Source organism: Capsicum annuum, chromosome 11 (genome assembly GCF_002878395.1).
Source record: "Capsicum annuum cultivar UCD-10X-F1 chromosome 11, UCD10Xv1.1, whole genome shotgun sequence".
Lineage (NCBI taxonomy): Eukaryota > Viridiplantae > Streptophyta > Magnoliopsida > Solanales > Solanaceae > Capsicum > Capsicum annuum.
Genome location: NC_061121.1, coordinates 9,112,140 through 9,137,358, shown reverse-complemented (window position 1 = coordinate 9,137,358; position 25,219 = coordinate 9,112,140). Strand labels below are relative to the sequence as shown.

The following is a 25,219-nucleotide window of genomic DNA, read 5'->3' as shown; positions in this document are numbered from 1 at the left end:
AGAACATTCTCTCTTATGAAGAGATTCCAATCAAAATCTTAGACTACCAGACTCGTAGATTGAGGAACAAAGAAGTCCCTCTAGTTAAAGTTCTTTGGCGAAATCAGTCTATCGAGGGAGATACTTGGGAAGTAGAAGCAGACATGCGTACTAAGTATCCTCACCTCTTCTCTGCCAACTCAGATCAAGATCAAGGTAACAGTTCTCTTGAAATTTACTCAGTTTCATGTTCAGTGTTCATCACCAACTTGGTATTCAGTTTCAACCTCATGTCCCCATTATAAACTTGATACCCAGTACCATTGCATACTCAGTCTGCATTTATGAATCAGTTACACATGCATCAGATATGCATGTTCAGTATGTTATGTTCAGCTTGTCAGTCATGCCAGTCATGAGATCATGTTCCAGTTATTCATGTTATGTTCATATTCAGCTTATTGTTTCCCCTCTCAGTCAGTCTCATTCGAGGACGAATGTTCCTAAGGGGGAGATATTGTAAGACCCCGTAAAATCCTAAGTCTAACATTCAGCTCCTTTGAGCTCTACAAGCTCCAACACTTAGAAAATTTTACTAAGTATTCAAAACTTAGTCTTATTTTAGACCTCCAAATTTTGGGAATTTATTTGACGACCTTCTCGACCTTCGATTTTTTATTTTCAAGTTGCGTTATGATGGGGCAAGGTCATAGTACATCCCGGGTGAGTTTCAAAATTTTCGAAATCCATTTAAGGCATTTTTGGATTTCGAAACAGTAGCATCATGCGATTAGCATGCGACACATACTCCATCGCATGATCTTAGCATACGATATAGCTTGAGACGCATGCTCCAGTGCAATGGACTAGAGCATGCGACGCACGCTCCATCGCATGCTGCTGAAAATTTCCAGCTCCCAGCTCAGTATTTTAGGGGTAAATTAGACCTTTTCCCCCACACTATATATACTCATAACACGGGATTTATGCCCATATACACCAAAATACACTCTCTTTTCACAATTTCTCTCAAGAACAAGAACAAGGGTTTCAATTTGAAGACCCAAATCCAAGAGATTTCACTGTAGATCGTTCAAAAACTTCCATCTAAGGTATGCGTTATGTTTATTTATGGATTCCTTCCGTCCATAAAGCTCAAGAACCCTCTTTTAAATTATAAACTATGTTATTATGTTGTGGATTGATTTGTTCATAAAATTGATGTTGTGTAATCCCTAAGTTAGAGTCTTTGTGTGTTTTTATGAATCTATAATATCATATGAGTTGGAAACATATAAATTTGGTTGTTCATGATGAATAATTTATTGATTACACCTATGCCAAAGTTGTGCATGTAAGATGTTTGATAAAATATCTAAGAGACTAGAAATCATGTATTTTGGATAAATTGTGACCTAAAGGACAAATGGATGCTATACCCTTATGAAAACAATGACTTTTATGATATTATATGCATTGTGATTGTTGATGGGATATTCATGAAACTAGATTGATGGACTCATGGCATGTTGTTATATGTATTCCCTTCCATGTATAAAATTTTGAGAACTATGTGTAGTATAAAATCCCAAACTTATGGCATTATGAATTGTGGACTTTATTCCTATGATCAAGAAGTGTCATGTTGTGTCGGTTTCCTTCTATCGAGTCTTGGGGATAGTTGTACCTAAAAAATATAGTTATGTGCATAGAGCTCATGTCATGTTTTCACGATACTCTCACTCAAGCTATGAATCCTTAGACTTTAGACAGTCTTATGACTCAGGAACTCTCCATGATCTCATGACTCAGTCAGTTATCAGATATCAGTGGTATTCCATCAGTCAACGGAATTCAGTAATTCAGCCTATGTTCAGTTCAGTTAAATCATGTTCAGTGTCTAATTAGATGGGAGTAAAAATCAGCACAGGGTGAACCCAAGGATGGGAACTCACCTGCCAGTAGAGGGTGTGGTTCTTAGAAGCAATCCTTGCGTTCCAGAACTATGTAGCCAACATAGGTTGAGACATCAACACTGTTAGATGAGGTTTGATGAGGTGGATAAATACTGTCAGATAAGGCCCCCACCGTTCTGGTATAGGGGACACTATCAGATAAGGGTAACCCACAGATTATCCTTATAGTGGAGTGGTATTGACACCCTTCCAATTAGGGTTACAGATTAGACCTCAATTAACCACAATGGCGTATCAGGGGCATGTCGGTTAGATAACTACTTCCCACAGTTTCACGTTATAGAATCAGGATTGTCAAATACAGTCAATCAGTTTCAGTAATAGAATTCAGATAGTTCTTTAGATTTCAGGTCTGTCAAATACAGTCAACTTAGATACAGTACGGAACTAAGATAGTTCCATCAGATTAAGGACTGTCAGATACACACACCCATGTTATTAATTATATTCAGATACAGTCTTTCATATTATCAGTCATATCAATTATTAGCATGTCATGTTATCAGTATTCAGATTTAGAAATCACATTATCACGATGTCAGTTATAGTTACGTATTTATGCATGTACTCTCACGTTCTTGTTAGACGGTGAGTTAGAATTAATCATGCATGTGAACCCTTGCATATAGACTACCTCACATGTATACTCACTACATTCCATTATACTGACGCATTTGCGCTATGGTGCTTTCTTTTTAAGTTACATCATAGGTTCAGAGACACGAGTTCCAGATCAGTAGTAGATTCCAGTCTCAGCAGTCAGAGTTAAAAGTGAGTCCTCATCCTTCGAGGACATAATTATTTCTTTATTATCTTATTGATTAGCTTATTAGTTGGAGTTAGTTAGGGACATGTCCCATCAACTCCTTACTCATTCAGAAAGTCATGTTAGAGGTTTTTTAGACTATCATGTTTCAGACTTCAGTATTTTTAGTTTTGTTTTGGGTATCCTATTACTCCACTCAGATGTTACGTTATTCAGTTATGTTCAGTATTGAACTTATGGATTTTCAGTGTATGTTTTCGCATTATTATGTTTTATTATGCAGTGTACAAGTAAAGATATCAGTCATTGGTTAGCTTGTGGTCCTTTGGGGTTATGAGAACCATGTAGCATTTTGGGCACCAGATTTGGGGCATTACAAACTTGGTATAATAGCCTAAGGTTCAATAGAGTCTTGGGAAGTCTGAAAGTTGCATCTAGTAGAGTCTTGTACATGGGTGTGTTGTGCGCCATATTTATGTGCAAGAGGCTATGAGATGTTTTAAGAATAGTTTCCCTTCTTTCAATATTCATGTCGTGCCAGTGAGCATAATCTCATGTTAATATCTCAGTCTAATCCTCTTCTCTCTTTCTTTTACAGAATATGCCTCCTAAAAGAAGAAATAAAAATCAGTCAGCTCCTTAGTCCAAAAAACCTTTGGGCGATTATGTTTCACATGCAGAGTTCAGGGCCGCATTCACAACTCTTGCTCAATCAGTCGCCGCTCAGAATGAATGACCAACAGTCATTCCATCCAATCCAGTGGCCAACTCAACCGCAGCTAGGATTCAGGACTTTACCCGAATGAATCCTCCAACCTTCCTCGAGTCTAAGGTAGATGAAGACCCTCAGGAATTTATTGATTAGGTTCAGAAGATGACAGACATCATGGGGGTGACTACTGTTGAGAATGCTGAGCTAGCCGTATATTAGTTACAGGATGTGGCTCATGCTTGGTTCAAACAGTGGACCCACGGTCTGCAGATAGAGGAGCAGAAGATTAAGCAGCGAAAAAACCAGAATAAGAAAGCTAGGACATATAGTTTCAATTTTAGTCAGCCTAAGTTAGAGGGAGGTAATCGTTCTCAGTTTTACCCTAAGCCATCAGTTCCTGCTCCTTCTTCAGCCAGTGCTCCAGCTTCTAAGTTCAGAGATAGAGCTCCAGGCTCTAAATCTTAGGGCAGTGTCAGCAACGCCCAAAATAATTCTATTTGTCAAACTTGTGGTAAGAACCACAAGGGTGCTTACAAAGTTAGCAGCGATGTCTATTTCGATTGTGGCAAGCTAGGCCACAGAGTCAGAGACTGCCCTCAGTCAGGTTATTATTGTTATCTCCGCTCCCCAACTCAGTCCAGTCGCCCGAATCAGCAGGCTGCCACCGCTAGTGCTACTAGCGAGCAACACCCAAATCGTCTTTATGCTCTTCAGACTAGGCAAGATCAGGAAAATTCTCTAGATGTAGTTACTGGTACATTACAGATCTTTTATGTGCATGTTTACGCTTTGCTAGATCCAAGAGATTCTTTGTCTTTTGTTACCCCTTAAATAACAGTTGATTTCAAAATCAGTATCGAAATTCTAGCAGAGCCCTTCTCAGTTTCTACCTAGTGGGTAAAACCATCATAGCCCGGTGGGTATACAGGAACTGCCCGGTTATGATATTTCAGAAAGTCACTTCAGCGGACTTAGTCGAATTTAAGATGAATAATTTTGATGTCATTCTCGGATGGATTAACTTCATTCCTGCTATGTCACAGTCAACTGCAGAAATAGAATAGTCCAGTTTCAGTTACTGAATGAACCCGTTCTAGAGTGGAAGGGTAGTGTATCCGCTTTCAGAGGTCAGCATGTTTTCCTACCTTCGGACGCACTAGTCTTATTCCTACCTCTTAGATATGGGATTCATCAAACCCATCATTATCCCGTGGGATGCACCAGTCTTATTCGTGCGGAAAAAAGATGATTCTCTCAGAATATGCATTGATTACCGTCAACTCAATAAAGTCATGGTCAAGAACAAGTATCCTCTTCCCAGAATCGATGACTTGTTTAACCAACTTCAGGGTGCCAGCTATTTTTTTAAGATAGACCTCAGATCCGGCTATCATCAGCTCAGAGTTAGAGAATGTGACATTCCAAAAATAAATTTCCGCACTCGGTATGGTCACTTTGAATTCTTAGTCATGTCATTTGGTCTTACCAATACCCCATCTGCTTTCATGGAATTGATAAACTGTGTGTTCAAGCAGTACTTAGACATATTCGTCATAGTCTTCATAGATTATATTCTAGTCTATTCCCGTACTGAGCGCTATCATACAGATCATCTCAGAACAGTACTTCAGACTCTCAGAGATCATCAGTTATTTGCCAAATTCAGTAATTGCGAATTTTTGCTAAGGTCAGTAGCATTCCTTGGTCATATCATTTTCGGTGATGGCATTAGAGTAGATCCTCAAAAGACTGAAGCGGTAAGAAACTAGCCTATACCTCTCTCTCTATCAGATATCAGGAGGTTCTTAGGTTTGACTGGTTATTACAGATGGTTTATTGAGAGATTTTCTTCTATTGCATCCCCTATGTCCATACTGGCTCAGAAGAAAGTTAAGTTTCAGTGGTCAAACCCTTACAAGAAGAGTTTTCAGGAGTTGAAGACTCAACTCACCTCAGCTCTAGTTTTAGATCTTCCAGATGGTTCAGATGGGTTCGTAGTGTTTGTGATGCATCCAGAGTGGGTTTAGGTTATGTCCTCATGCAGTATGGTAAGGTCATAGCCTACGCCTCCAAACAGCCTAAACCCCATGAGAAGAATTATCCGACTCATGATCTTGAGTTAGCAGCCATAGTTTTTGCCTTGAAGATTTGGAGGCAGTATCTCTATAGAGTTCATGTAGATGTCTTCACATACCATAAGAGCCTTAAGTATGCCTTTTCTCAGAAAGATCTCAATCTTCGTCAGAGAAGGTGGTTAGAGCTCTTGAAAGATTATGACATGAGCTTCCTCTATCATCCGGGCAAGGCCAATGTAGTGGCCGGCGCTCTAAGCAGACTGTCTATGGGTAGTGTTGCTCATGTTGAGGACAATAAGAAAAGGTTGGCTTAAGAATTCCATTGCATATAGCCTACCTCACATGTATACTCAGTACATTCCATTGTACTGACGCATTTTCGCTATTGTGCTTTCTTTCTATGTTACACCATAGGTTCAGAGACACGAGTTCCCAATCAGCAGTAGCTTCCAGTCTCAGCAGTCAGAGTTAGAAGTGAGTCCTCATCCTTCGAGGAGATGATTATTTCTCTATTATCTTATTGATTAGCTTATTAGTTGGAGTTAGTTGGGGACATGTCCCAACAACTCCTTACTCCTTCAGAAATTCATGTTAGAGGCTCTCTAGATGATCATATTTCAGACTTCAGTATCTTTAGTTTTGTTTTGTGTATCCTATTACCCCACTCAGATGTTACGTTATTGAGTTATGTTCAGTATTGAACCTTATGGCCTTTCAATGCATGTTTCCTCATTGTTATGTCATATTATGCAGTGTACAGCTACAAATATCAGTCATGGGTTAGCTTATGGTCGTTTGGGGTCATGAGCATCGTGTAGCGTTCCGGGTACCAGGTTCGGGGCGTTACAAAACCTTACAAGAAAAATCCAATGGAACAAAATCTTGAATGAAAAAAAGAGTACAACGTGTATAAGCTCTTCCTGATGAGAACATCAATTCAAGTTCTTGATTTTTCACATTCCAGTCTCGTGCACCTTCTTCTCGAAGTTGTAGTTGGTAGAAACTTGGTGAATAATCATTCATATTATCACTCAAATGAATCTGTTACACGTTGATATCAATATTCTTTTAAAGCTTATATGTGTAGAAAAGCTTTTGGTGAAATGTGCTCCATTCTATCTCTTTTTATGGATCTCCTCTTTAGTTTTGGCATGCATGATTCTTGTCTTGCTTCATGAATAGTGCTATTATCTCAACATAATTAGACTTTCATGTAAAATGACAAGTCTGACTGTAACCTTTCATGTAGGGGTGTGCGTCGGTCAGTTCGGTTTGATTTTATTTATTATCAATTTGATTTACCGGTTATCGATTTTTAAATATGTTAAACCAATAAGATATTTTTTATTGATTTTCTATTTATCGATTTTTAGTCCTGAACGGTTTGGCTTTCAATTTAACCGATAAGAAAATATGCATAAAATAGAAATAGGAACAACTAACAAGAAAAGAAATAAAATCTTAGTTGCAGCAAAAAGCCTACATGGTGTGTTTTATTTTACAAGAATCTTCAAGCTTGAATTCGTTTTCAGGAAATTGAATAGGGTTATAGAAATGAAAGAGAAATATAGAGTAGGTTATACTTTATCTATCTATCTATCTATCTATCTATATATATATATATATATATATATATATATATATATATATATATATTTTTAAAAAGAGTGAAAGAAGCAGGCAAATAAGAGTGAAAGAAGCAGGCAACTCTTTGTCAACATTCCTGTTTCTTCACCTGCTTCAGCTGCTCCGTGATTTTATTATATTATCCCTAATTAATTATTTTAAGTCATTTTTATATAAGAAAATTAATAATACTTAATTAAAAAAAATATATAAAATAGACATTTATGATATCTCTGTTTCAGTTGTTTCAATCATAGTTTTATTATATCACCTCAAATTAATTATTATAAGTCATCTAGGTATTAAAAAATTAATAATATTTAATAAATAATAAGATAGATATAAATGATAAATCAATTTTTGATGTTTTAATTTAATAGGACATCTTATATAAAACTTATTTTAAAAAATTCACAAGTATGTTCGCTCTATGATTTTACTATATTACCCCTAAGTAATTATTGTAAAACATTTATATATAAGAAAATTAATTATTTAATAAAAAAAGGTAAAATAGACATTTATGATATGTCTACTTCAGTTGCTTCAACCGTAATTTTACTATATCACCCCTAATTAATTATTATAAGTCATTTAGGTATTAAATATTTAATAATATTTAATAAAAATAAAATTAACATAAAATAATAAATTAATTCTTGTTGTTTTAAATTAGCATGACATCTTATATGAGACCCATTTAATTTTTTTTCACAAATATTTTCTAATAGTAATTTTGTTATATCACTTTTAATTAGGTATTATAAGTCATTTAGGACATATCCACTTCACTGCTTCAATCATAAAATTTGGTTGACTCTCGAATTTATTTCAGTGCTACATAAATTGGAATACAAGATAAAGTATTTTAAATCATAATAATTAAAAATTTAAATTATTTTAAGAATATAATTGAATATCAACGCCACAAAAAATTGGATAAGGAGAGTAGCATATATTATTTAAAAATTACATAAAAAAATATTATAAATTACAATAGTTAACAATTTAAAATATTTAAAAACATATTAAGAATCTGATTGATTATCTAAATTATATTTGTGTTACATAAATTCGGGATAGTTTTGACATTTTATAATTTGCATATTTTATTGTTTTAATTTAGTAATTTGTTGATCCAAGTGATGTTTTCGAATTTAACATATTTTAAAAATTTAGTACTTTGTTTATTTTAATTTATTTACTTTATTTTGGTAAAATATTATATATTTAAAAATTATGCAGAAAAATAATTATACGTCATAACTATTAACATCTTATAATATTTTTAAAATGTATAATAAAAAATATGATTGACTTTTGAAATTCTAATAGTGTCACATAAGTTGCAATAAAGCAAGTAACATAAATTATTTGAAATTACATTAAAAGATACTCACACAGATTAACAACTTAAAATATTTAAAAAAAATTGACTGACTCATAAATTCTAAAATTGGGACAAAGCGAGTAACATAAATTACTAAATCATGTAAAAGATACTATAAATCACAATGATTAGCAACTTAAATTATTTAAAAATTTATATTAATAAAAATTTGATTGACACTCCAAATGCTATTTGTGCTACATAAATTGAGATAACGTAAACAATATATGTTGGGCCCGTGCTGGCACGGGCTACAATATATATATATATATATATATATATAAAGTAAGGATAAAGTGTAATTTGAAATATTTTTATTGGGTTATCAGTTTACCCAATAACCCAATAAGAAAAAATCGAATCGAACCAATAACCTAATACAAAAATTCATAATATCATTAAAAAATCGTTAACCTAATAACCCAATAACAATAAATCAATAAGTGCTTATATATATAGGAGGGGGGGGGGGGGGGGGGGGGCTTTTCATGAATTGTTCATAAAGTGCTTATCTTTGAACATACTTAATAACAAAATTATAGTTAAACCATTTGAAACATGACCGTAATTTTCAATACAAACTTCCAAATCATAAATTTTATGTGAAACTAATTAATGCTAAATATAAAACATAAAAAAATATTTAATGTTAAAAATTATAAGTAAAAAATTTATCAAATAAAATGACCGAAGGAAGTACATAACACTATATGAAAGTGCCTTATTTCTCAAAAAATTACTTGTACCAACTTTTTTTTTGGGGGTTTTCCATTCGGTGTTTGGTGCCTACATTAGAGCCCGACTAATTCGAATCGCGCGTTGCAGTGTTCATTCTGGAGATAGCACTATCAACAGGGTTTTCTCCATATCCAGAGCTTGAATCCGAGATCTCTGATTAATTAAGTTACCAACTCGAGTTGCTTATTTCTCAAAAATAAAATAAAATAAAATATAATTAAGAGGAAGAAAAAAAGGTAAAAATGACCTCATTTCATTTGTCTCTCACACAAGACAACCAATAATTCTTTATCTCTTAAACCCTAAACCCTTCTAAGACCTCTCTGTTCTCCTAAATACTTTTATTAATCCTCAAATCACCCTTTAAATCTCCCTTAATCTCCTCCCTAATCCTCCTTAAATCCTCTTGTCGGTGTAAGACGAAACGTAACTTATGAATTCAACTCTTAGCCCTAAGACAAATCTATCGTGGCAACGTAGTTATGGGGCATGTGACCTCGGGCTCATACACAATTCGGTGCTACATAATCATCTCCAAAACATAATAGCTGCTCATAACATAAATCTTAAAATACTTTCTAAAAATCATATTAATCTCTACAATACCACATATCAAGATTTTTTCTTCTTTCTTTATGAGTCTTGATTATAACTTGTTTTCTCATTTGAAGATACGCTAAATTCTTCACTTTTTAAGTCATGATATATATATATATATATATATATATATATATGGGGCATTTCATGAATTGTTCATAAAGTGCTTACCTTTGAACATACTTAATAACAAAATTATAGTTAAACCATTTGAAACATGACCGTAATTTTCAATACAAACTTCCAAATCATAAATTTTATGTGAAACTAATTAATGCTAAATATAAAATATGAAAAAATATTTAATGTTAAAAATTACAAGTAAAAATTTTACCAAATAAAAATGACCGAAGAAAGTATATCTATAATCTATATCTATATCTATAATCTATATCTATAATATATTAAAAGTGTGAAAACCCTTAGAAAAATAATTTGAACTTTTTGTCCTTCATTAAAAGATTCTCCTTTAGACAAAATTGTCTTTTCGCTATCTTCTTCAATTTATTATTTAATTATTTTTATTTTATAAATTACACTCCTAGAATATATGGGACTCCTAAAATAAATGGAAGGAGAATTAATTAATATTTTTTTTTGTATTAATCAATTAGAAAAATACTACCAAAACTGCATAGAATACTACTACTAAAATAGGACTCTATTAAGGAAATACTTCTATAAATATGATTGATGCTCATGTAATTTGATTCGGTTACATGTCTAGATTGGTTTATGCTTAATTTTCTAACCCAACGTAATAGAGTTCATCGTGTGTGTGTGTTTATATATATATATATATATCTTCTTTGTTTCCATTCAAGTCATTTTTTAGCATCAAAATTTTCGCTCAGACAAGAATTATTTTCATCAAAATTGAAGTTTTTTTATCACTATTGTATTATTTTATTTTGGGATAATACCCACGAAAATACCTGAAGTTTGACCGAATTACCAGTTGAGCATACTGAACTTTGCGGGGGTCCTATTACCCTCTAGACTTTTTTTTTCGTATTTTAATGGCATATATCTGCCACTTGGCACACTGCGTGTGATTCACGCGCATTGAGCGCGTGAACAGTGTTAAAGACGCTTTAAAACTCTTTTTTTTACCAAACAACCCCTTAATTTTATAACTATTTAAAGTTTTATATTTTTATTTATTTTTTCATTCTTCTTTCTTCTTAATGGAACTCGAAAAATCATGAAATTTTTTTTTCATGTATGGAATTCGGAATCTTTCCGAATTAATGGAAAGATTAATGGTTATAATTAATGGAAAGATTTTTCCGAATCTTTCGAGTTCCATTTATAATTTGAACTCGAAATTATAAATGGATTCGAACTCAGAATTATAATTCGGAAAGATTAATGGTTATAATTAATGGAAAGATTCTGAATTAAATTTCATGTATGGAACTCGAAAAATTTCTTAATGGTTATAATTTAATGGAACTCGCTAATTGAAACTCAATGAATGATTCGGAAGATTCAAACTCGAAAACTCGCTAATTTAATTTCGAGTTTCATTAATGGAAATTGAATCTTCCGAGTTTCATTAACGGAAGATTGAATAGCTTCATGGAAATTGAATCTTCCGAGTTTCATTAATGGAAGATTGAATAGCTTCATACATGAAATTAAATTTTTTGAATCTTCCAAGTTTCATTAATGGATTTTTCGAATCCTCCGAGTTCCATTAATGAAAATTGAATCATGAAATTAAATTTTTTGAATCTTTCGAGTTCCATTAATGAATTTTTCGAATCTTCCGAGTTCCATTAATGGAAATTGAATCTTTCATTGAGTTTTCAATTAGCGAGTTTCATTGAATCTTCCATTAATGGAACTCGCTAATTGAATCTTTCGAGTTTCAATGAAAAATTAATGGAAGATTCCATTCAATTATTTGAAAAAAACTTTCTTCATAAATTCAATGGAATCATTTGGAATATTTAACATGGTTGTAATTGTGAAAAATGTTGAAAAGTGATAAAATGGAGAAGAAACAACGCGTGTACTACACTTTTCACGAAAAAAATTAGGTATACGTTTTGAGGAGGGATTAATTCCACTTTTAAAAAGTCTGGAGGAAAATTAATTCCAATTTAAAAAGTATAAGGGGTAATAGGAACCCCGCAAAGTTCAATATGCTCCACTGAAGATTTGGTTAAACTTCAGGTATTTTCGTGGGTATTATCCTTTTTATTTTAGTTTACAAGTCGTAGATGAATTTACAGGTGGTAGATGAATGTCGACGACTTCGAGGAATTTTTTTAGATAAAGGTTTGGTTTAATTGCATTGTTTTTATATCTCTGCTTTGAGAATTTTTTTTGTGTAAAGATAAAGTTTAGTTGTATTATTTTTATATCTCTATTGTCGTATTATTTTGTTATAGTTTATAGGTGGTAGATAAGTGTCGGATAACTCTGAGAAAATTTTTCTGTAAATGTTAGATTTAAATATATTGTTTTGATGTCTCTATCATCGTATTATTTTGTTGCAGTTTACAAGTGTTAGATCAATGCCGATTGACTTTGAGAATTTTTTTTTGGTAAAGGTTAGGTTTAATTAAATAAATTCTCCAAAAGATGTTGAATTTAATTATTGTGTTCATCTTTATTATTTAAACAAATATTCTATTTAATATAACATTTAAACTCAATAAAATGAGATATACGTGCGAGACGCGTACACCTAAATTAGTAACACTATATGAAAGTGCCTTAATTTCTCAAAAAATCACTTGTACCAGCTTTTTTTTTTGGGTTTCCCATTAGGTGTTTGGTGCCTACATTGGAGCCTCGACTAATTCGAATCGCGCGTTGTAGTGTTCATTCTAGAGATAGTGCTCTCAACAAGATTTTCTCTATGTTCATGGCTCGACTCCGAGACCTTTGGTTAAGTTACCAACTCGAGTTGCTTATTTCTCAAAAATAAAATAAAATATAATTAAGAGGTAAAAAAAGAGGTGAAAACGACGTCGTTCCATTTGTCACTCACACAAGACAACCCAATAATTCTCTCTCTTAAACCCTAAACCCTTCTAAAACCTCTCTATTCTCCTAAATGCTTCCATTAATCCTCAAATCACCCTTTAAATCTCCATTAATCTCCTCCCTAATCCTCCTTAAATCCTCTTTCTCCACCACCAACCTCGCCATCCACCACCCTGAATCCCCACCCCCTACCCCCACCACCCCCACCCACCCCACCCCCACTTCAAGAATCCTCAGCTTTTTCCTCCAAACCCATTTCACTAAAGGCTCTATAAACCCTTTTAAAGCAAACCCATCTTTTAAAAATCTAATCTTGGAGCTTAATTTAGTTGAAATTGAAGGAATTATTGAGAAATTGACTGTTCTTGATAATTACGAAATTGCCATTGAGTTCTTTTTCTTGTTGAGAAATGAGTATGGGTTTAGCCATTCTAGAGTGAGTTACTTTCTTGTTGCTCATATTTTGGCTAAAAAACAAAGGTTTAGAGCTTTGAAGTTTCACTTACAAGACTTGGTTCAATATGAAGGTACTTTTCTCCATTTTAATTTACTTGACCATGTACGGAAAATATATGTTCTCTGCGCCCCCCCCCCCCCCCCCCCCGTATTGAAAATAGATACTCCCTCCGTCCCATTTTATGTGGCACGATTTGACTTGGCACGGTAGCGTAAGATGAGAATTTTAAAGGCTCTGTAAAGCATTTACGCGCATTTTGGAGTTTAATTCAATGGAAATTGAAGGAATTATTGAGAAATTGAGTGTTCTTGAAAATTACAAAATTGCCATTGAGTTCTTTTTCTTGAGAAATGAGTATGGGTGTATGCATTCTAGAGTGAGTTACTTTGTTGTGGCTGATATCTTGGCTAAGAAACAAAGTTTTGGAGCTTTGAAGTTTCATTTACAAGATTTGGTTCAACATGAATGTATTTTCAGTTTCTTGGTATTTCATTTCTATTTTTGTTATTACTCTCGTGTTTTATTTTACTTGGCCCCTTTATTGAAAATATTTTTTTTATTTTTATGGTCATTTTTAATGGATCAAGAGAGTTTTGTTGCTTTTTTTTATCATATTACTCTTAGTATTAAATACTCCTTCCGTTCCAAACTACTTGTGGCAATTCCCTTTTCTGTTTCGGAAATTCGGAGGGAGTCAAATGATACTCTCTACGTTTCGTGTGTTTCAATTTACTTGTTCAATTTATGAAATCAAGAGAATTTTGTTATATTTTTCCTTTTCTACCATTTAGTATTAAATAACTACATAAAATATAGTCAAATTTAGAGCTCCAAAACATCATTAATAAGGTTAATTTAGTAAAATACACCCCTAGTTAAATTTTTATTAGGGGGTGTGCCAAGTCGGAGGGAGTATGAATTTACCAACATTTTAAGATGTATATTTTCATCATATTGATATGAGAAAAATTTTTCTGTTTATATAGATTTGTTGTGATTTGCAATCAGGCCCTGGTTCAGCACATTCGATATGCGAGCTGCTTTTGAGTCGCTTTCAGAAATGGCATTCTAATCATGTTGTCTGGGATATGCTGGCTTCTGCCTATTCCCGATGTCGGATGGTTGATGATGCTTTGTTTGTTTTTGCAAAGATGAAAGATTTGAATATTCAGGCGTCAATAATTACATACAATAATTTGTTGTATAATTTGAGGTACACTGATAACATCTGGGACGTCTATGATGACATCAAAGCCAGTGGGATAAGCCCAAGCATGTATACTAATTCCATTCTTATAGATGGCCTGTGCAAACAATCCTTGATGGAAAAGGCAGTTGATTTTTTTCGAGAGACTGAATGTAGAGAGTCTGGGCCTTCTGTTGTGTCTTTCAATACTCTTATGTCAAGTTCCTGTAAAATGGGTTCCGTAGACGTTGCTAAGTCATTCTTGTGTATGATGTTTAAGAGTGGGTTACATCCCAATGTATATAGTTACAATATTCTCATTCACGGGTTAAGTGTGGCGGGTGCAATGGAAGAAGCATTGGATTTCGCAGATGATATGGAGAAGCATGGTTTAGAGCCTGATGTGGTAACTTTTAACGTCCTCGCCAAAGGATTTCATTTGCTTGGTATGATGAATGGTGTCCAGAAGTTTGTTGATGAAATGCTTCATAGAGACGTAAATCCTGATATTTTCACATATACAATGTTGATCTGTGGATATTGCAAGGCAGGTAATATTGATGAGGGTATGAAGTTGAGAGAGGAGATGTTTTCAAAGGAGGGGGTCCATGCCAGTCATATCTCAGACAACATGTTACTTAGCAGTTTGTGTAAAAGTGGACGTTTAGATGAAGCTTTGAATTTGTTCCTCAAGATAGAGAGCAGCGGTCATAAACCTGATCCTATAATGTACTCGATTCTCATTCGAGGCCTTTGTAAGCAAGGGTTGATTGAGATGGCTTTTCAATTGTATGACGATATGTGGTGTAAGAGAATTCTTCCAAATATTGTTGCTCATAGATCTATCCTCAAAAGCTTCTTTGAGAAAGGGTACATGTGTGAGGCAAAAGTTCTGTTTGATGCTTTAATTAACTCTGGTTTAATAGATAATATTATTTTGGGTAATATTATGATTGACGGATACGCAAAACTTGGTGACATCGATGAGGCTGTTCAGGTATACGAACTAATAACAGGGAATGGAGTATCGCCAAGCATAGTTACATTCAATTCCTTAATATATGGGTTCTGCAAAGCCAGAATGTTGGATGATGCAAAAAAGTGGGTTGATACTATTTTTGCACATGGGTTGATACCATCAGTGAGAACGTACACAACTCTTATGGATGCCTATGGTGAAGAAGGAAAAATACAAGCCGTTTTTGAGTTGCTTGAGGAAATGAAAGCAAGGGGCATAGAACCAACTCATGTTACTTACACAGTGATAATGAAATGCCTTTGTAAAAGAAGGCAGATGCATGAGTCTGTCCAGATACTAAAGAGTATGTTACCGGATGATTTTCAGCCTGATGAAGTTTTTTACAACACCATTATTAAAATTTTATGCGAAGCTCGAGATATGAAAGGTGCTTTCCAATTACATAAAGAGATGGTGGTGCACAAAATCCAGCCAAGTCGTGCCACGTACAACATTCTTCTTAATGGTTTATGTACACATGGAGAGCTAAAGGATGCTGAGGAACTGTTTTCTACACTCCAAGATGTTGGCTTGATGAAATGTGATTACACCATTCTAATAAAAGCGCATTGTGCAAAAGGATCAGTGCGTAAGGCAGTGATTATGTTCCAAAAGATGATTGAGAAGGGCTTTGAAATCTCTGTTAGAGATTATAGTGCTGTGATTAATAGGCTGTGCAAAAGAAACTTACAAGCTGATGTGAAGATGTTTCTGCGTATGATGTTGTTTCATGGTGTTTCAGTTGATTCACAAATTTGTTTTGTTATGCTTAACAGTTTCCTTCGTATTCGTAATCATAATTATGCATTCCAATTGTCTGCTTTGATGATTAAGTGTGGGTTAGATGGTGATTCTAATTGTGGTTAAGTGCGTGAGACACTAATTTAGTCTGGTTAATGTGCTCTGCTGCAATATGTGAGCTTCTTGGTTCATATGATGTTACCAGAAGAGTTCCTAGAAGCTGGAACATGATTTTATAAGCTATTTGGACCTATTCAATAGCCCATGCCCAGCTTAGTTTGTTTTGGTTGAAAAGGTTTGTAGTTGCACTGACTATGCAGTTACATGGGCTTAATAGACGAGGTCATAGGGAAATTAATGCCGCTGACAAGCACATTTTGTATTGAGAAAAGACGAAGGACTTTGGCATCTCTGTAAGAAAAGTTAACAGGTATACAATGTTCTTCCGTGTTTGTTTTTTTGTTCCATCCCGTTTTTCAATTTTTCGTATTGTATCCCTTGTTAAATGTGTTTGTCAAAAACAAACCTCGTTTATGGAATCTAAATCTATCTTGTTCTGTTACCTATAAGTTTTTTAGTATTATGAATTCTTTATTCCAGCGTTGACTTACTAGAATTGCTTGTCTTTGCCTGATGCTCATGTCAAATTTTAAAGTGCTTTACATTTTCTCGACTCTATATACATTTATTTTTTCCTTATGACATTAATCATTTCATTTGCCAGCACTTGTGTGCTCTCTTAGTCTAGATTCCTGTTTAATTCTCTACTTTTATTTTCTTGAATTTCCTACCACAGTTCTTAAGTGTCTTTTTGAGTTGCCCCTTACATCACTGTTTTTTTGTAAATACACAATGATTCATTTCGTTTACATAATCATAGTTTAAGGGAGTTTAACCATTCAATATAAACTAGAAATCTAAAGAAAGCATAGGCATTAGAGTTCTTGAAGTATGGGTTCATTTTGCTAAAGCTTCTAAGTGATAGTTTTTTTTGGGGAGAATAAAAGAAACCGAAGTACTTTCAGAATTTTGCGTCCGTTCGTCCACTGAAATGGAGAATACAGAGATATTGCAAGAGCAACTTATTGAGTATTATCTTTTGGCTTGGAAAAGAAGTATGCATTTCATTTTCATCTTTGTTTATCCTAATTAATTAAATTGACCACACGTCTTTGGTTTGTTTTCTCCTGCAGGGCTGTGGTGGTCCTGTTATTGTCACAACTGTTGGTATTCGCTTCTGTCTCAGGCAAATGGTGAGTGGCAGGGGAGAAGTTTCATCATCAGATATGTTTCTTTCGAAAAAATTGCAAGTCTTTGATTCTCTCTTCAATGATTTTCTTGCAGATCCTCAGAAACACATAGCTAGCTGTCCCTTTGGATTCTAGTCTTCAGCAGCCAATGGGGGCATGCGAGTTGTATGAACGCTGGAGCTGTTTTGGCTCGCGTTCTTGGAGATGATTAATGGCATCATCTGAGTTGAAGGTCAGCAATAAACAAAAATTTCTCTCGTGTTTACATGAGAAATGCATGATGTTGTGCTTCATGCATTTCTAGCTCTTGCTTAAAGGCTGCTCCTTGTTTCCTCCTTCTTAGCAAACTTGCATGTTTTCTTTGTAACTGATATAAGCTATGGAAAGAAGTCGAGAACGAAAAATCTAATCAAGCCCTAGCGGTAGCGTAATTTAATAATGTAACTAGTCAAAGGATCATACACTGGTGGGATATTCCGAGTAAATATATCGTCAATTGACCTATGTCTGATGCCTGTTAATTGCTTGACACTATTAATGTACTTCCTCATGGAAGTATTAGTTCTCTGTAATGCCCTATTAACCAAATCTTTTTGATGGACTTTCCTACTCTCCATTGGTACCAACTGCCATATGCATCTTTGACTCAGGTGAGTCCAAAAATAGCAAGAAACATGTTCCAAACAGCACACTGTGCAGTGTAAGAATGGATGCTTTACACTTTCACATTCTTTTTGACACATGTAACGTCTGTTTACCATTGGTCGTTTCCTCTTACTGAGATTACTTGAGTAAGGCATGCTTCGTATAAAGCCACCCGGCAAAGAGCAGCTCACTTAGGGGGCACAATTTTGTCTTCCAGATGAGTTTCCATGGCCATTTGTCAATCAACTCTTTGTTGGAACACGTGTGTGCATATCCCTCCTTCACGGTGAAAGCTCCATCAGTAGAATCACCCCACTGCAGCCTGTCCTTGGTCTAAGGATAGACAGTAATCCCTACTAGCTTAGCAAGTATGGCCAGTAGCTGATTCATCTCCTAGTCTTGGATGTTTCTTCGTAGTTGCCGGTCCCATGAGTTATGCTGCCAACTTTGCGCTACATAAGAGTTTTGATTGTTTGCCAGTCCATACATAATTGGGAATTCACCTCTTAGAGCCCTTGGTCCCCAACTTGAACTTAAGAATTTATCTGGAAGTTCTCAAGAGCTTTGAGACGTGTTTCCATAAGTCAAAAATAAAAAGTTGCAATGCCATTCTCATTTCTCTCTGTTAAATTTAGAAACAGAGACCATAATTGTGAGGTAGCTTTGCGATGAAGAAACAAGTGACTATTTGTCTCTCTTTCCTCACACTCGAAAAAACACCTAGAGGCAAGCTGAATCTTCCTTCTCTGTGGTCTCTCATGAGTGACTATTTCAACTTTTTTCCCTTGTATGATTTCATTATTTGCTTTCTTTTATTTCCTCACCTTGTTCCTAGCCAATTTCTCATTGAGTAGTTTGTCAATGGGTCATTGTTAAGATGATAAAATGGATTTTTTTGCATGTTTACAAGGAAGAACGTACGAAATCAACGAAGAATCTAGAAAAATGGCGGTTCGCTTCATGCAAATATGAGGTTTATAGAATGGTACGCACATGAAAATCCCCACCACCAATATAATCTTTGTTGGCTTCTTGACGTTAGCTATTCTTCTTCGCTATCGTGATATCTTAGATGGTGCTCACTGCACTTGTATTACGACTTTAATGCACTATTAACTGTACCATATTTCTTTTCTTTGTTTGATGACCAAATATATGTCTTACATATTGCTCAATTTTACGTCACACTCATTTAGACAAATTCTATTGATCTCATGTCTATACAGCCAGTTTATGCTGACATATATACACAAAATTGAGACCTGGCTAGGAACTTTATACAATATAAAGACGATGAATAAAATCTCTAAACTTTAGGAACTAAACTCCTCCTACATTAGTACCTAAGAATCATCCTTAATCCGATCAATCAACACCTCCCCTCAAGTTTGTGCATACATATTACACATCAATAAACACATTACCTAAGCTGCTCATCTATCTAGTTCAATGTGCTTTGTTCTGTCAATTTCAACAGCTTTTCCTAAGATTCATGTCAAGTTGGTCAAGACATCTAACATCAATGTGTTAACTTTTGATTGACCCTTGATCTTTCATTTGCTTTAACGCAGGAAAGTGGATTTGTTGACAGAAGCACTATACAGACTGCTAGTCTCGATCTTTCACAGGTGACTATCTCTGTGCAGATTAAATTTGAGGGAACACGCTAATCGGGGGAGAATGGTCTCATGTCCATCTGTTGCAAAGCTATGAGGCGCAAACTATAGCATGGCGCGATACTAAAAATCAAATCAATTCAGTTGTTGTGTCCCTTCGCATCCAACAGCAGTCAAGTGTATAACCCCCATTTGTTTTTATCATCTTACTTGTGTATTCTGATGAAACAAACTCGACATGTTTCCGAGTATGCTTACTTGTGTACCTTGCTGTGCTAATAAAACGATTTTTTCCACTTCTGAATCCCAAACGGTTCAATTAATTAAAGGTAAGTTGTACATAAAGATTAAATTAGCATGACTAAGTTTGAGATAAGAGATGTAATAGACATATCGTAGGTAATGTTTCTTTTTTTTGTACCCAAGTGGTACTAGCTAGCTTACTATGGATCATCTAAGAAACGAAACTTATACAAGTGAGTGGAATAATGTTCTCAACAAAACGACTAACATGTGTAAACCAACAATTATCCGGGAATATCAAAGATGTTGTGCTAGTAAGGCTCGATGTTGCCAAAACTATTTTTGAACACTGTTATCTCGTCATTATTTTGTGTTTTAAACAAGACGACCTACTCTTCCTCCACATCGTCATCAAATATCTTGAAACCTTGTTGGCCTCATTGTATAACATCATATCTTTATATTCATTATGTGAATGCTAATTATGTATCCGAGCAAAACTAGAGTAATTAACTGTTAAATTTTTAAGTTAAAAAAATTATTATTTATAATTTAACAAAGAGTACGAAATAGAAAATAATGAAGAATACACTTATTGAAATTTTCACTGGGTTTTAGAAGGTTATTATTATAGTCAAACTTGTATTGCTCCCTTTGTTAATTGGAAACGCCCATTCGCCAAAGTCGGGCGCCGATTTAGAACCTTGCCTGGGGGGTTTTTCGGGAACCAGTGTTAGAGTACTTATTTGTTGGAGCACTTGGTTGTAGATCCGCCTCTGCTCAAAGTGTGGCAACTGAAAGGATTTTTGTGTACATGCTAGGTTGAATGAATCAACAGAAAGATCCAACATCGATGGGCAGATGAAATTGCGTAAAAGAAGAAGATGATGCCACTGAAGAACATTGTCACTCGTTCAGCTTCACCCTCCTGCAGTATTCCATCTCTCTTCATCTCCCTCTCTCTACTCTGCATTCTACCACTCTCTCTTTTTTTCTTCTTCCATTCCTCTCCAAACCCACAAATGAACCTCCTTCAGACAACACCTCCCAATTCCATCAAAGTTTACGTTGCAGATCTTCCAACATCTCTCAACTATGGCCTATTGGAAAATTACTGGGCTTTAGACTCAGATTCAAGAATTGGGAGTGAAGTAGACAATGAAATAAGAAAGAAGACCCACATCGGAGGCAAAAGTTCCAAAAAGTTCCTTCCTTATCCAGAAAACCCAATAATCAAACAGTACAGTGCTGAGTATTGGATCTTGGGGGATTTAATGACACCTGAAAAGTTGAAACTTGGATCTTCTTTTGCCAAAAGGGTGTTCAGTGCTGATGAAGCTGATGTGATTTTTGTTCCCTTTTTTGCAACTTTGAGTGCTGAGATGCAATTGATTGTGAACAAGGGTGTGTTTAGGAAGAAGAAACCGGGGAATCAGGACTATCAAAGACAACGAATGGTTGTCGATTTCTTGAAGCAAACTGACGCTTGGAAACGCTCCGGTGGACGTGACCATGTCTTTGTTATTACTGGTAGGTTGCTAGGACTCTCCTAAAATGTTGTCGGATCCGAATTAGCAGTTTGATCGGGGATTTTGACTCATAATAACTATGCTTCGGAGTCTGTTAATTTCATAGTAACTATATTCAGTCTCTGCAATGTCTGGTTATTTAAAACTTGAAGTATTCTTTGACAGACCCTGTCGCTATGTGGCATGTGAAGGATGAGGTTGCTCCAGCTATTCTCCTGGTGGTTGATTTTGGTGGGTGGTACAAGCTCGACTCCAACACGGCTAATGAGACCTCATCTGACATGATACACCACACTCAAGTTTCATTGCTGAAGGATGTCATTGTGCCTTATACCCATCTACTTCCTCGTTTGCCCTTATCCGAAAATCAGAAACGAGAAACCCTTATTTACTTCAAAGGAGCTAAACATAGGCATCGGGTCAGTATTATTAATTTTTTCCCACAAGTCTAGCTAAATATAATCTCAACCTTGCTTCTAACAATTTGTGTGCATGTGATTCATATTTATGGGTAAGTCGGGTCATATTTTCTCTTAATTGCTTGTTCACATATGACTGCGACTCTTTGCATAATGACACAAACTATTGGAGATGGCTTTTGTCATTTAATATTAGCTGTTCATCATCTCATTGATACGACAACATTGTCTTTCATGGATACCATTTTTCATCCAAGATATTTTACCTAAGATCATTTCTTAAGATAATTTTCTGTTATTTGGTCAGACATAAAGTTGGTGGAATTTAATAGGGGTAGAAGGTGGAACTGGCACATTGATCTTGGTGTTTTCCGATGTGTAACTTATATTTGTATATTTGTCGAAAAGAGCAGGTAATTTATAGTTGGTGGAATGAGAAGAAAAATGACTTATGACTTCACAATTTAATTCCAATGATCTGAATGACTTCATAGAGGGAAACAATTTTGTAAAGCTTGGGAGAAAAATCGGAGCTTGAATTATACTAAGGCCTGGTAGAAAACAAGTTCCTTGAATCCAAAGGTGTGGCGTAACATCAATGAGGTAGGTGAAAATAGGTGAACAAGGTTCTAACCCCAGTAGGGACAAAAAACGCTAGGTGATTTTTTTTCCAACCTGCTTAAGCCGTGGTGGATAGAGTTACTTGGTACTTGCGTTGTTGGGAGTTAGTGAAGTGCCCGATGGAAGTTGAGAGAGAGGGAGAGAGGGAGGGAGGGAGGGAGAGAGAGAGTGAGATGAAGAAAGAAAAATGAGGTGTTTGAATTATACCATGATATGTTTCTTAGGCTCTTGAAGGGGAGCCTTGGAGTAACTGGTAAAGTTGTTGTCATATGATCAGGAGGTCAGGGGTTCAAGCCTTGAAAACAACCTTGGTAGAAATGCAAGGTAAGGCTGCGTAAAATAGGCCCTTGTGGTCGGGCCTTTCCCCAAACCCTGTGCATATCAGGAGCTTAGTGCACCGGTCTGCCCTTGTTTCTTAGGCTCTTCTTATATTACCATGAAAAGGTTTTGGTCACAAGGATACCCATTGTGTCTTCTAGCTATGTACTGCCTCCTTCGCCCAACTATTACAGACACAAAATGTCCTTTGCTTCAAAGGAAGTAAGCATAGGCACTGGGTAGTTTGTTGAGTTCTTCCAGACATCTATGTAAATATCGCCTGTTTCCCTCTTGGAATCATACTGGATGTATGATCCATTTTACTTGTGAGTCGAGCCAATTAATTTGTTCTTGCCCTGGAGCTTCTTCGCAAGATTATGACTGAAGCACCTTTTGATCGCAGTTCAGACGATATAGACAATTATGTCATCAGATTTTGATATATTCCATCAGATTGTCAGAAAACAATGTATTACAATATGATTGTAATTTGTTGGCCTACTATAAATGAACTTGCTCTCTGTCTAGAAACATTTTAAAGTATAACTAAATTATTGATTGGAAAAATCATTTTCAGGGTGAAGCATAAAAAAGACATGTTGTATGCTTACTGTTCTTGACTTGGCTACATATGTGCAATATTTATAGACGTTTCTCCCTCTTAAAAGATTGCCATGTCTAGATTAAACCATCCCACATCTTGCTCGCCAGTCTTAGGTCGTCCTGTATTTCTTTGTACAGGGAGGCATTGTTCGGGAAAAGCTCTGGGACTTGCTAATAAATGAACCCCGAGTAGTGATGGAGGAAGGCTTTCCAAATGCCACAGGAAGGGAGCAGTCTATAAAGGGAATGAGGACTTCAGAGTTCTGCTTGCACCCTGCAGGGGATACACCAACCTCGTGCAGACTTTTTGATGCTGTTCAAAGTCTTTGTATTCCTGTCATTGTTAGTGACAACATTGAGCTCCCATTTGAAGGGATGGTGGATTATTCAGAATTTTCGGTGTTTGTTGCAGTTAGTGATGCCCTGCAGCCAAGTTTGCTCGTGAACCATCTTAGGAGCTACTCCAACGATCAAAAGGATAGATTTCGCCGTAATATGGCTCTGGTGCAGCCCATTTTTGAGTATGAAAATGGTCAACCAGGTGGTATTGGTCCTGTATCTCCAAACGGTGCTATAAATTACATATGGAGAAAGGTTCACCAAAAACTGCCCATGATCAAAGAAACTATAATTCGTGAGAAGAGGAAACCTCTCGGTGCCTTAGTTCCACTTCGTTGTCATTGTACTTGATGAATTTTTTGTGTCTTTTTTCTTTGTCTGGCTTCAAAAGGTAATATATTATATCATACATGGTTCATACTACAGGTAAGGAACTAGTCTAGATTACATAGTTCCTTTAAGATCTTTTTCACACACACAAAAATGGGAGTCATAGTACACTGAAAAATCATAGTTTTTTAAAACATCTTGTTCAAGTCTTTGTTTAGCTAAGCAATCTGCCAATTGATACTTCCAGAGGAGAGGCTGGGTTCCAAAATTTTAGTCCCAGATTATCTTCTTCTGAGCATGCTTGTAGGTAGCTTGATAGAGTTTTTGTAAATGCATTCTTATTCCCCATTAGAGTTTTTTCATAACTTATGTTATTCAGTTTAGTTGTTCTCTCTGTTTATTTTAATGTCTTTTGTAATCCATTGAAGTTGCTGTTGCAATAGGGCAGAAAAAATGACTGCTGAAAGGAAGAAAAACGGATCCTATAACAGGTAAATCAGAACTCCTAACATGGGAGGTGATACCAAATTGAGGTATCAAGGGATAGGGTACATGTGTGAGGCAAGAGTTCTATTTGATGCTTTAATTAACTCTGACTTAATAGATGATCTTATTTTGGGTAGTATTATGATTGACGGATACACAAAACTTGGTGATAGCGATGAGGCTGTTCAGGTATACGAACTAATAACAGGGATAGGAATATCGCCAAGCGTAGTTAAATTCAGTTCCTTAATATATGGGTTCTGCAAAGCCAGAAAGTTGGATGATGCTAAAAAGTGGGTTGATACTATATGTGCACATGGGTTGATACCATCAGTGAGAAAGTACACAACTCTTATGGATGCCTATGGTGAAGAAGGAAAAATACAAGCCGTTTTGAGTTTCTAGAGGAAATGAAAGCAAGGGGCATAGAACCAACTCATGTTACTTGCACAGTGATAATGAAATGCCTTTGTAAAAAGAAGGCAGATGCATGAGTCTGTCCGGATACTAAAGAGTATGTTACTGGATGGTTTTCCGCCTGATGAAGTTTTTTACAACA

The 25,219-nt window shown here is 35.4% G+C and overlaps 2 protein-coding genes across 12 annotated transcripts in view; both read left to right on the top strand.

Annotated features, from left to right (window-relative positions):
* Nucleotides 1-12,845: 12,845 nt before the first annotated feature.
* Nucleotides 12,846-25,219, top strand: part of LOC107846750 (putative pentatricopeptide repeat-containing protein At1g13630) — a 16,926-nt gene continuing 4,552 nt past the window's right edge. For 6 of the 11 annotated variants that reach the window (XM_047399460.1, XM_047399461.1, XM_047399462.1 and 3 more), the window contains exons 1-2: nt 12,858-13,386; nt 14,325-15,880. In XM_047399460.1, coding sequence (XP_047255416.1) covers nt 12,930-13,386; nt 14,325-15,880 — 2,013 coding nt within the window. In that variant the 5' untranslated portion in view covers nt 12,858-12,929. Of the gene's footprint in view, nt 13,387-14,302; nt 16,692-17,454; nt 17,515-17,605; nt 17,744-19,066; nt 19,142-19,727; nt 20,070-25,219 lie in introns of those variants that run through there. The other 5 variants (XM_047399458.1, XM_016691051.2, XM_047399457.1 and 2 more) reach the window with 5 other exon arrangements.
* Nucleotides 20,463-24,557, top strand: LOC107847288 (probable arabinosyltransferase ARAD1). The gene is made up of 3 exons (XM_047399466.1): nt 20,463-21,545; nt 21,710-21,963; nt 23,644-24,557. Exons 1-3 carry the CDS (start codon nt 20,900-20,902, stop codon nt 24,193-24,195), a joined length of 1,452 nt encoding a protein of 483 aa, XP_047255422.1. The 5' UTR covers nt 20,463-20,899; the 3' UTR covers nt 24,196-24,557.